Source organism: Pongo pygmaeus, chromosome 16 (assembly GCF_028885625.2).
Source record: "Pongo pygmaeus isolate AG05252 chromosome 16, NHGRI_mPonPyg2-v2.0_pri, whole genome shotgun sequence".
In the NCBI taxonomy this organism is placed as follows: Eukaryota; Metazoa; Chordata; class Mammalia; order Primates; family Hominidae; genus Pongo; species Pongo pygmaeus.
This window is the reverse complement of record NC_072389.2, coordinates 89,769,777-89,782,461: the sequence shown is the minus strand read 5'-3', so window position 1 is coordinate 89,782,461 and position 12,685 is coordinate 89,769,777. Positions and strand designations below refer to the sequence as shown.

General features: G+C 51.0%; 1 protein-coding gene across 2 annotated transcripts in view; it reads right to left on the bottom strand.

The window, feature by feature from the left end:
• Window positions 1-12,685, bottom strand: part of HOMER2 (homer scaffold protein 2) — a 139,092-nt gene that overhangs the window by 3,070 nt on the left and 123,337 nt on the right. Inside the window, exons 6-9 of one of the 2 annotated variants that reach the window (XM_054451757.2) lie at window positions 9,833-9,989; window positions 7,320-7,430; window positions 6,329-6,409; window positions 4,866-5,080 (exon numbers count right to left, since the gene is read on the bottom strand). In XM_054451757.2, the coding sequence (XP_054307732.1) occupies window positions 4,892-5,080; window positions 6,329-6,409; window positions 7,320-7,430; window positions 9,833-9,989 (538 nt within the window). In that variant the 3' untranslated portion in view covers window positions 4,866-4,891. Of the gene's footprint in view, window positions 1-14; window positions 5,081-6,328; window positions 6,410-7,319; window positions 7,431-9,832; window positions 9,990-12,685 lie in introns of those variants that run through there. The other variant, XM_063652835.1, reaches the window with a different exon arrangement.

Here is a 12,685-nt window from a genome sequence, read left to right as displayed (position 1 = left end):
TATTAAAAGCAGTACAAGAGGGTAAAAACAATAGCACAGCCCCACAGCTGTGAATCATCAGTCCTGCCCATCACTAGCCAAAACATGCACCACTTGGGACTCTGCCGTGGTTTGTGGGCTCCTGCCAGGTGCCCTGGGGGTCTCTGGGGGTCTTTGGGGCCCAGGAGACCACTTTGCCGCAAGGCTGTGCACCGTCAGAGAGAGTAGGGCACTGTACAATTCCACTTCAAACAAAAGATCCACAAACTCTTCTGGTAAATGGATTCCAGAACATAGAACATCACCACCAGAAATAGAAAATAAAGTCTCCTCTTAGGTATACATATTTTTAATTAAAAACTCTTCCTTACTGTTTCTCCCACTTCCCCTTTTGCTGTTTCTTCACAGACACAGACACACACACACACACACACACACACACACCCATGCGTGCGCACACACACAGTCCTAAGTTCACTAGAACATTTCATCCAGCTCAAAATTCTTACCAAAGCCACCTTCCTGCCTGGGTAGTGTTTAAAGCCAAACTAGAAAACCCATATTCTTGAGATCGGTACATGGAAGAGGCATGTAAGTAACACACACTTCTAGACTAGACAGGAGTCCCTCTCCATGCCGAAACCCCCATCATCTCCAGAATATATACTGTTTCTTTGGGGAAGCCATGTACTCAGAAATTAGGGTCCTTTTAAAGCATGCATATCATTTAAAAATATACATGGACATTGATCTTGCAAGCTTCTAGTTTGCAAGTGCTTCAAAATCTAGTGATGTCTCAACGCAATGAAAGAATTTAGCTTCTAGAAGGATGAATGGAACAAACAATCCACTTCTGGATATTAGCAAAGATCAGTGGCTGGCTCCCTCTTTTGAGTGCCTGTGCTAAGTCACATCACGTCTGCCTTCTTCCCAAAGGTGCACCTGGCCACATGTGAGGTCCCACCATTACGTCCCCTGCGCGTCCTGTGGTTGGCTCTCATCCAAAATTGTCCCTAGTTTCTATAGAGAAGGAGACTTTTCTAAAGAAAAAGAGCCCTGTTAAAATAGGCAGAGCATGATGTTTCTGGGAGGCATATTCACTGTATTACGCTCCACCCTTTACTTGATGTTTTGCATCAAATGGAGTCCACAGCAGGCAGGCGCCTGCCCACCACCACGAAGGCTGTGCTCATGGAGCCTGCAGGCTGGAGACCAACTGCCCTCTGTGCACAGTCTTCCTGGGTGTTGATCAGGTCCCGTTCAAGCTACTCCCACCACTGAGCAAGGCTGCTCCCTCCCCAGAGAGCCAGAAAGGAGTGCATCTCCAGGAAGGGGCGGGCAGTGGACAGGCCACCCCCAGCCAGAACTCTGTTTCCATTCCTGCCATCTCAGGGCCTCCCACTTGTTTTGAACATACTGCTCTGCCTCCACTGAAGCCATCAATAAAGAACTCAGGGTGTGTTTGTTTTCCATAGAACTGGCCTCACTGGCAGAGACATCATTTTAACCAACTTTCTTGGAAAGATTCCTGCAAAACCAGAATCATTCCAAAGTGGAACTTATCGTTTATAACGAACATTCCTAAATGTCATTCAGATTCACATCTTTGTAAACTGTCCTTTGCTGTGGACACATATTAAAATAATATAATTGTAATATGCTCTTATCAGGATATAAGAGAATTTTTCTCTCTTGGCACCCACGGGTCACCAAAGGGACTAGAGTGGCATGTCTCAAAAGATACTGCATCAAGGTCCAGGAGACCTGGATGCAGAGTCCACGCTGCTGGTCACTGCTGGGTGACCCTGGGCGTGTCACTTTCTCTGTCTCTACTTCCCATCTGCAAAATGCAGGTGACAGTCTCTGCTCTGTTCTCTCACCCAATTAAAGTCTAATGTGATGGCAGGCAGGAGAGATGAAACTGAGTGGCCACACAAGTTCGAGGTCTTGTGTGGATACTGGTTCTCTTTCCCTCCAAGGCCTGACCACACTGTCCCAACCTGTTGCTCTGGTGGTTTCACATTCCCCGGGCGGCACTAGGAAGGCTTCCTCGCCACTCCCAACTTTAAAATGCATCAAGCTGGGTCTTGACTGGAATGAAAGGTTATTTTTAAAGGTCCTCTTGGTTAAAGGGTTCCAAGTTTTAGTTGATCTTTTTTAGACACCGGGTTTCATGGAGGGAGAAGGAAAGCTTATCAAGGTATAGCAGCCAGTCTTGGAAACACCAAAATCAGGAGACCTCATTTGCAAACTGAAAATGCAGTCCTGGCCCTGCAGCTTCCAGGCAGCACAAGCGGCTGCGATGCTCACGAGTGAATGGCTTACATTCTGCCTGAGTCTGGCGTAAGGTTATGACAACAGTACTGAGACTGGGCTGGATGTCAGAATAAACGAGGGCACGTCACACCAGCTCAAGGGAACACTGTCCAGGTTGCTCCAGGGCCATTATTTTAAAAGAAAGTAAATGAAAAGACACTAAGATCTTTAGAGAAAAGCAGAAGGAATGGAAAGTTCAGTGCTTTTGTAAAAGCTGTTGTGCTTTCACGGCCAAGCCCAACTTACCTTTCCCTTTAAGGGAGTCCTTACTACTCTTAGCTCCAGGGCTGCAACAGCTGTAGAGCTGGACACACAGCAGGAGGAATCCAAGTTCCTCACCTGCTGCCCACAGGATGCTCACCACACTCTTCAGTGGTTGGTGAACTGGGATCATGGGTCTTGACTGCACAGCAGCCCACTGTGGAAATGGCTCTTCCAACATTTTCTACACCTCCACTTCTGGAGTTTTCTGAAGTCACTGCTATCAGAATGCACAAGTGGCTTTAGTAACTATTCTATGCATATGTCACCTGAGCATTCTCTTGTCAGTCAAGAGGGCTCTTTCCAGATTCATAAGTCACCTGATAGAGGCAGAGATCATCTGAAGACCCCAGTGGAAGGTGTTTGGAACCCAATGTCCACTGCTCCCAGGCAGCCACACACCCAGCCTGCTGCTGGGCAGACCAGGCTGGCTTGAGAATCCCCTTATCCCGCTGCTGGGCCACAGGGCTGACTCATAGCCAGCTCTGCTCTCTGGTCTCCTGGTGCAGCCAGTAGGGAGCTGCTACCAACTGTCCTGAGAGCCGTCTGGAGCTCTGGGGAAAGGGCAGGGCCAGCAGCAGACTATCCCGAATCACAAAGATGGCTGGCCACGCTTTCCACTTCCTGTCTGCCAAAAGCCCTGTGTACTCAACCAAAGCCCCCACTCACCCTGCGGGAGCTCCTCTAAAAGTGCCTTGGTGCTCCAGATCCCCAGCCTTCCCTTCTATCCGCATCCCAAACAAGACTCCCCAGCTCAGAGAGGTGTCTCCGTGAGGGGAAGGGAAGGAGAGGAGGAGGACTCATGTGTTCACCTTGGGGCCCAGGGCACATGCGTGCGGACCCCATCTCCCTCCTTCCTCGGGTTGTTTGCTCATTAATCCAAATTCAGCAGGGAGAAAGTCTAACCGTGTCCATGGGAGGAGGTTTCTAGAAGGAGTAGTCCTCTTAGGTGGTTCTCAAAGGGGTAAGGGGGCACCAAAGCCTCCCCCCTGCTCAAGGCATTTAGAGATGCGTGGGGCCAGGGATTCAAGACATATTGCCACACACGGGCAATCTCCCAGGGCAGGATGCCAACAGCACCCACAGGCCCGCTGGCCCCACTGAGCAGCTCAGTGAGAGAGGAGAGGTTTATGGCTGCAGTCCCCTCCCTAGGAGAAACTGAGAAAGGCAGGAGGCAGAGCTGGGTGGAACACCTCTGTCCTGAGGGCCAAGGCTTGTCGGCTGAGCTGCTCTCTCCCCCCGCGAAAGGCCTGCGATTTCTTCCCAGCTGTCCAGACCCATAAGACAATCCTACCCTACCTAGGTCCCAAGCCCTGGGCAGCCCCTATACCTGGAATCCCTGGGTCACCATTCCTAGGGGAGAAGGTGATTCGAGGGTCCGGAGACCCCCAGGGACAGAGCATCACGGATGGGCTCCAGGGGCCTGAGACCAGCTCCTGCTGCTTCCCCTTCTCCCTCCCTGCCCCAGGGCCACCCGAGCCCCAGCTTGGGTTTGACCAGACAGTGGCATTCATGTCTGATAACTACCCAGCACAGCAAAGACGGTGCATCATTAGACAGGGTCCCAGCTCTGCTGTGGGGTTTGATTAAAACACTAAATTCTGTGTACACATTTAATTGAACAAATATTTATTAAGCACCTACTTTGTGCCAGACATTGTGCTAGGCACCCTCACTGTGTGCTGTTCCCACAGCACAATCATCTGCTCAGAAATTAAAACCAAGAAAAGGAACACTGTCGCAACCATACAAACTGGGGGGCAGGGGGGCAGTATCGTGGATGCAGGCAACTCCGGGCCAGAAAATGCACCCACCAGAAGCTTGTTTTCCATCTCTCAGAAAGTTTCCACTAAACAGTTGCTTTAAAGCCTCTCGATGTTGACAGAGAGGAATGTTGTTCTCTCTGTGCCCCCCGGGGCTGGTGACTGGTGGACATTCAAATACTCTGAATGCTATTTGATAAAAGGAGCCTGATGGCTTGGTGTAAAGAATATCAATATTTGGATTAGAAAATGCGTTTTTTCAGTTCATATGGTTGCAACAGCCCTTATGAAAGATATAAACATCCCTGCCCTGACTGCATAAATGTTGAAGGTAGACCTAGTTCTGGATTCCTGAGTCAGAATCTTCCAGTTGTCCACAACCTCACAAGGCTAGAGAAGCGAGAGGAGATTTCTATTCTGGAAAGGAGTGAGTGGACGGCACAACTGGTTTGGAAACATGACAAACTGCGCCTGCATTTACAGAAGCAATGCACACAGAAGAACGTCCTAGAGCTACCTGGTCTCACACACACGCTTGGGACTCACGGGCGGGGCCTGGGCCTCGGCCAGCCCTAGTTATCGGTGCCCAGCTTGGAGAGGCCTCGGCGGAAGTCATGCAGGTCGTCAATCTTCCCGTCCAGCACCTCCAGGAAACTCTTCAACTCCACCTTCAGGTGGCGCTGTCGGTATTTGCTCTCCTCAATGTCTGTCTTTAAGGAACGCACTTTGTCTTCCAGGCTTTGATTGTCTCTCTCTGCCGCCTGGCAAAGCAAAAGGGAGAAGGGTCTGGAAAACTGAGTGACGAGAGTTGTCCTTCAAAACCTGCTACGGCTGAACCAACCATTCTCCATCCAACCTGAGGGCCTGGGCCAGGGCTGAAGCTGCCTGGAGACGTGCTTACCCCAGCACACAAGCCTGTGACCAAGACATCAAAAGGGAAGCAGCAGGCACTTCAGTGACCTCCTCCTTTCCTGCCTGCTCTCCCACAGAGGGACCCACACCCGGCCCGAAAACCCAAGACCCAACAAAGCAGGCAGAACGCAGAGTCCTGCCTGAGGGAGACCTCACACAGGGCCCAGCAGGGAAAGTCTGAAATCCCCGTCTGAGTGGCTAGCAGAGACCACATTTCAGTTCCATCCTGAGACAGAACAGATGGGAGAGTGGCTCGTTCCCCTGGTCCCACAGAGAGGCGTGGCCTCCTCAGCCCCAGGCCAGCCTCTGGCCCTGGGAGAGGAAGGACTGGCCATGCCAATGACTCAGGGACAGCCAGTCTGTGCACCCTCTGATGCTGTTACCATGGAGATGTTCTGTGGCGCTGGGCCCCACAAGCCTACAGAGGCACATCTAGGTAAATCACAAGCAGGTTCCCAAAGACAGGACAGCTGTGAGTCCTTAAATGAGCCATAAGCCTTGAACTCTTTGTATCAAATAAGAGCTTTATGTTGAGGGAATAAACAGAGAGTTTTCTGAACATGTGCACAGGAACTGGTTACCAATTCCAGGGTCATGTAACTACATGAAGCGCCACGTGTGTATCAGAGGACCTGCGGGGAAGAGGCTCTCCGAGGTGGAGGAAACCCTGAAAATCCTCATTTTAGTGATCAGAAATCTGAGGATAGGGAGGAAGGCCTGCCCAGGGTCAGTGCCCAAGGCCACAGGCAAGGGAGTGGCTGAGGTGGCCCCACACCCTGACCCTGGGCTCTCAAGCCACCTCCCCCCGCTCCTCACCCCCACCAAGGTTCTGCAAGGAAACAGTCGTCTACACTGTGGTGATGCACAGGAACCTTCATAGAACTGGAAAAACCAAAAGACAAACGTTGCTGAGTCTGCCCCAAGGGCAGGGGTGGATGCGGTGCCATCTGGCGTGCAGTTACCGCCAGCTTTTTGTGAATAGAGAATCTCTCCTTCAGCATTCTCAGTGTGAAAGTGATAGGAAGCAGGAAAATGAGTACCATGACATTTGTGCCTTCTCGTCTGAGCCAGGATGGCTGTGCCCCCAACCCACGTACCTCTAGCTTCTCAGAGACATATTCGCACTCTGACATGAGCTGAGGTATGATTTCACTTTGTTTTCGGAGATCTTTCAGCTCCTACATGAAAAAAAAATTTGAGATAGAACATGAAAGCAAGTCAGATAAAATATATTCTTGAAAATCACCAATGTGTGCACGCTCGTGGAAGCAGCTTTGGGAACCTGTCCTGTTTGCATAGACAGTGATAGTGACCATGCGAATACTTCATCTCAGAGAATTCCAAGGGCGAAGTGTGTCACACGCCTTGTCACGTGAAGTCTGTACACACCACAACAAGGCAGATGTTTTTCCGATTTGTTTTATAAGTGGAGAAAGTGAGGCCTAGAGAGTTTGGTAACATGCGCACGGCCTCCAACATGTGTGCACCTAACTGTCTGCTCCCTAGAAAATAAATGACTGTAGGCCAGGCATGGTGGCGGCGAGTGCAGGTGGCTGGCGCCGGGAGCTGGGCTGTGGTGTGGTGGGCACGTGTGTGTGGTGCTCTCATGGCGTGTGTCTATAGTCCCAGCTACACAGGAGGCTGAGGGGGGCAGAATGCTTCAGCCCAGTTCAAGACCGGCCTGGGCAACATAATGAGACTCCATCTTAAATAAAATAAATACATTTTAAATTTTTTTAAAAAAGAAAATAAGTGGTTACATCATGGATCTCTAGCGGCATTAATTTGGCAGCAAAACTCAACTTCTGAGGACAGATGACAAACGCATCTGAGTGTCTTGTGAAATGTTCAACTCCCTTGTGGATCTGCACGACCAGCTACAGAACAGGGGTAACGGGGAGGCGGCAGAGGTCATGGGGAGGCCTTTGCTCCAGCCTGTCTGCACCTTGCTGTGGCTCCCAGCTCTCTCTCCATGCTGCTATCCAGGCAGCTGCCAGGACCAGTCATAGGCCCCAAGACACCTGCTGTGTGCCACCCCGCAAGGCCAAGAGGATGCCAAGGGGCCCTGCTCGGAGCACCATTACTCACTGTCTCCTTTTCTCGGAGCTCTGCCTCCAGCTCCTCGATCCTCCTCTTCAGCTGCGTGTTCTTCTCCTTCTCTCTGTTGATCTCACTGCATTGTTCTTCCAGCTCATCAATCTTCAATACACACCACACACACACACACACACACACACACACAGGAAAGCAGGGATGCCAGCTTACGTTAGTCATTAAGCAAGAGATCACCACAGCTACGCTTCTATTTTCTTTTAAAATAAACCCTAAACTAATCCACTTATAAGTTTTTCTTTGTGGCTATGAACAAACCCCATGCAGCTCCATCACAGGGCTGCCTGCGCCGCTTGCATGGGACCTGCTTTGCACATGATGCCTTACAGAGGCATCTTACCAGCAGAGCCAAATAAGTAATAAAGCCTGCCTTCAAGATGCTCTGGGCTTCTGGTTTCCTCTCATGGCCGTGAAGAAGTAGATTCAGATTTGCTTTAAGGATCCATCACAAGCAAGGGCCAAGTGTCCCCTGAATTGATCTGCTTTTCCCCAGAATGACTGTTACACCACTGTAATCATGTCCTGCATTATTCTGTTTCATCTCAAGGGTTTAATCCAGCAGGGTAGAAAATCAAGCAACCTCATGGTACAGTGGCTGCTGAAAAGGGAAGCAATGACATTTCGAACATTATAAATCAAGGTGACCTTCCCCTGGGAATGCACGTGGAAGGGGCCTGGCCTGTGGACCTCTTCCCCAAGGCTGAATGGCAAATCCTTACATCGCATCTTTCCCTATTCCCAAGGCTGACCCGTCAAAACAGTTACCTGTGTGGAACAGGGGTGCAAGGGCCTGGCACTCTCATCACACTGCCATTGAATGCTGGGGGCCAAAATGTGTGTGCAGAGTGGACAGCAGGCGTGGACCCCACATGCAACACAAAAGCACTGTAGTGATGAAGTCCCCCCGAACAGGCAGCAGCAGTCCTTGATATGAAGGGCACCGAGGACACTTCCCAGAGGCAGCCTGCACCAAGCCTTGGGGTCCGAACTCCCAGCCCCTGCTGCTGCTGGAAACCACACCAACTTCCACCTCCAACCCTGGGAGGCAAGCTTGTGACACGTCGACCCAGGGAGGTCGACACGCCTCCAAGGGAGCGAGTTGTGCGTGATGCTCTTCCTCCACTCCCCCCACACTGCTGCTGGCTATCAGACTGAGACCAAAGTGAGAAACTCAGCTCTTTTCTTGAAAGTGCAAGAAAGGGCAATCGATCCCTCTGGCAGGCAGATCTGCCAGGCCTCGGGTGGGAATGTGCAAAGTCAGCAATTGGCCTGGTGCCCAACCGTCAGCAGCAAGATGAAAAAATGACACGAGACACTTTTATGTGACATTAGCATGAAAGTAAGATAGTGTGACAGAGGGCTGGGATGCAGGGACCCTCCAAGTCGGGCAGGGCAGGGCAGAAAAAGGGGTGAAGGGGGAGTGAACACCAATCTAAATGGGACCTGTCCCCCTAAAACCCTGCACTGACGGAGCATACTCCAAAGCCTGTGTGTTTCTAGTGGGGGGATTAACCACCATCAAAACAAGGTTAGCGGAGAAGCCTCAAGACCTCAATGGGGGGTCTCTGGCCACCCCAAAAGCACCTTATGAACTAGGGTGTGACTAACGACAGGGAAGGTTACAGGTGCATTTTCAAACAAATCAAAATGCCAGGATGTCAAGATCGGAGAGTAGAGGGCATACAACAGGTCAGCACCTGTCTACCCTCCTCACGCCTCAAGCACCCCAAATTTACATGTTTAGAAACAATAATGTGAATGGAAGCAGGACTTCCAAGCAGGTGCAACTCACCATCTCCCAAGTCTGTTTCTCACCTACCCTCTGGGTCCCCTTCCTCCACGGAGGGTCATTGAACCACAGAAATGCTGAGGGAGGGCACTCTGAGAGAAACAGGGCTGACACCTCCAGTTTGTCTTCTCCTCAGTAAGAGGAATTATAAAACTTGGTTCAGAAAAGGTAACGAGTCTTGCCAGGCGCAGTGGTTCACGCCTGTAATCCTGGTACTTCAGGAGGCTGAGGCGGGTGGATCATCTGAGGCCAGGAGTTTGAGACCAGCCTGGCCAACATGGTGAAACCCTGTCTGTACTAAAAATACAAAAATTAGCCAGGCATGGTGGCAGTCGCCTCTAATCCCAGCTACTTTGGAGGCTGAGGCAAGAGAATCACTTGAATCTGGGAGACAGGAGGCTGCAGTGCACTGAGATCGCGCCACTGCCCTTCAGCCTGGGTGACAGAGCGAGACTCCATCTCAAAAAAAAAGAAAGAAAATAAAACGAGAAAAGGTAATGAGTCAGTTATGTACATGGTTAAATTCCTACTAAGAAAGGCAGGGAGGGGGAGGGACGATCCCATGGGAGAGGCAGCAAGTCTTCCTCTGGCCATGGGGATAAGGGCAAAGTTGGGGAGGGAGAAAAAGGGTTGTGGGTGCCCCCATCTCCCACTGCCCACACCAGCTGGCCTCGGGGCTCACTGCACCCACCGCACCCACCTTGTTGCGGAGCCGGTCGTTCTCATCCCGGCAGATGGAGAACTGCCTCTTCCACTGCTCCACACTGGCTGCCGACTCCTGCAGTGCTGTGGTGAGCCGGGCATTGCTCTCCCGAAGGGTCTGCAGCTCGATCTCCCACTTCTTCACGTTGGCTGCGCTGCAGGACGGGGACGGGCAGTGACAACAGGGTGGGTGCTGTCTCGTCTGGCTGTGCCTCCGCCCACCTGGGGAAGGGGACTCTGCCACCCCTCAGCACACCCCTGCGGGGCCTACGCCCTCTCCCCACAGTGAGCTGGCAGGTGGGTCTGGCTGCCCTGATCCAGGGCCAGGAGGGACTGGCCCCTCTCTCTGGTGTGAACATGTCATCCTGTGGTCTATTTTCTTAAAGAATCACCTTAGAAGAGAACACAATTCTTGGGCCGGACACGGTGGCTCACGCCTGTAATCCTAACACCTTGGGAGGCCGAGGCAGGTGGATCACTAGGTCAAGAGATAGAGACCATCCTGGCCAACATGGTGAAAACCTGTCTCTACTAAAAATATAAAAAAATTAGCTGGGCATGGTGGCGGGCGCCTGTAGTCCCAGCTATTCAAAAGGCTGAGGCAGGAGAATCGCTTGAATCCGGGAGGTGGAGGTTGCAGTGAGCCGAGATCACGCCACTGCATTCCAGCCCGGTGACAGAGCGAGATGCCATCTCAAAAAAAAAGAAAAGAAAACACAATTCTTCACGAATGAAGAGACAAAGCTAGGCATGAGGGCTGCAGGGCGGGCAAGGCCAACTCCCTCCTCCTTACTGGCCACCCTGCTCCCTCCTGAAAGGGGTTTCATGGGTGGACCAGGTGACCTTCAAGAATCGTATGAAAGCCATAGACACCTCCAGGACGCTGGGTTTAAACAAGCAAGAAGCCAACAGCTTGGCTCAGGGCAATAATGGTCCCACTGTAACCTGTGCCTCCTCAGAGCCTTTGAAGGAATCCAGATCTGAGGGCCTAGGGCTTGCAGACAGGAGACAGTGACTGGGAATCAGTGCCCTGGGGGCACAACAGGGGTTCTGGAGGGAGCCCTGGCTGGCCCATATCCTCCCCCCTGGGGTGTGAGGAGACCAGGTATCTGAGGGACACCTCTGCTGTCACCACAAAGGCCTCATGTTTCATCTGATTCTACGTGCTTGGTGAGGAGGACGTTTAAAACAAAACCAAACTGGAATCAGGTTCCCCTCATTGTTCTCTTCTGACCCTCCTTCAATTTCCTTGCTAGGGAGCCCACACATCTGTGGCACTGAATGTGACTGGAGGTGACAGGGCAGAGCTGCACGTGACAAGCCCATGGGGAGGTTTCCGCCTGGCTGAGAGTCCTCTTTCTAAAGGCTCTTCCTAATTTTTTTAAGTAAATACAATGGTGTGTCTGAATAGATCTGTGTTATCTTTTATCCCACAACCTCAAGGACCTCAAGGACTTGGAAAATATGTACTTTCACTTTCAAACACCACTGACTGAGGAAATAACAAAATGTTATTATCTGGTGAATCCTAGAGTTGATGGCTGAGAATTTAAACTAATTTAGGGAAACAGCTTCCTGCCCATTCTTGTAGTACCTCACTTGCTCATTAAACTCAGATTTGAAAACATTTATTTTTAGGGGCGAAACATTTTCACCCAGGCAGCCCACTGTGACTTAAACAACCAAAAATCGCTCTCAGTTGGGTGTGGTGGCTCACACCTATAATCCCAGCACTTTGGGAGGCCAAGAAGGGAGGATAACTTGATAAGCCCAGGAGTTTGAGACCAGACTGGGCAACATAGCAAGACCTCGTCCCTACAAAAATAAAAATAAAAATCAGCCAGCTGTGGTAGCGTGCACCTGTGGTCCCAGCTACTTGGGAGGCTGAGGCAGGGGGATCACTCGAGCCCAGGAGTTCAAGGCTGTAGTAAGCTATGATCACACCACTGCACCACAGCTGGGTCACAGAGACTCTGCCTCAACAAATAAATAAATAAATAAATAAAGCTCTCACAATTGCCTGATGGGTAAGAAGAGAGACTGGTCACAGTTCTGTCCTTTGAAGTACCTGACAAAGAGTCACAGTCCAAAGGCAGGGGGTTGGATCTAAGGGTCACACGTGCTTTCTGGAATTCCTAAGTCAGATCACAGCCGGGCCAGCTGAGTTGGAGAGGTGGGGGCCAACTCTGTGGCGGCTGTAGCTGTGGAAGGGGACAGGCTGCCTCTGGTAGGCTCCTGAAGAGACTGTGAGTGCAGCCTTGAGTGGAACACGGGCCGAGTGAGGCGATGGAAAGTTTACTAGCCATGTGACCTTGGGCAAGGAGTCACTTTGTCACTTGGAATTCAGCTTCCTCATCTGTAAAATGACAGCTTCTCTTATGAACCGAACGCTTGAGAGCTCCCTCAAGTCATACGTTGAAACCCTACCCCCTAATGTGATGGTCTTAGGAGGCTGGGGGGGGGGCAGCGGGTGTTGAGAGGTAACTAGGATTAGGTGAGGGCGTGAGGATGGAACCCTTATGAATGGGATCCAGGTCTTTACAAGAGTCCTCAGAGAGCTCACCTCCTCTCCCCACCTGTGAAGACACAGGGAGAAGACTGTGGTCTATGAACCAGGAAGCAGGCCCTCACCAGACACCACATCTGCCAGTGCCTTAATCTTGGACTTTCTAGCCTCCAGAACGGTGAGAAATAAAGGTTTGTTGTTTAAGCCACCCGGTTCATGGTATTTTGTTATAGCAGCCTGAGCTAAGACAGCTTCTAAGATGATACAGCTTTTTTTTTTTTTTTTTGAGACTGAGTCTTGCTCTGTTGACCAGGCTGGAGTGCAGTGGTATGATCTTGGCTCACT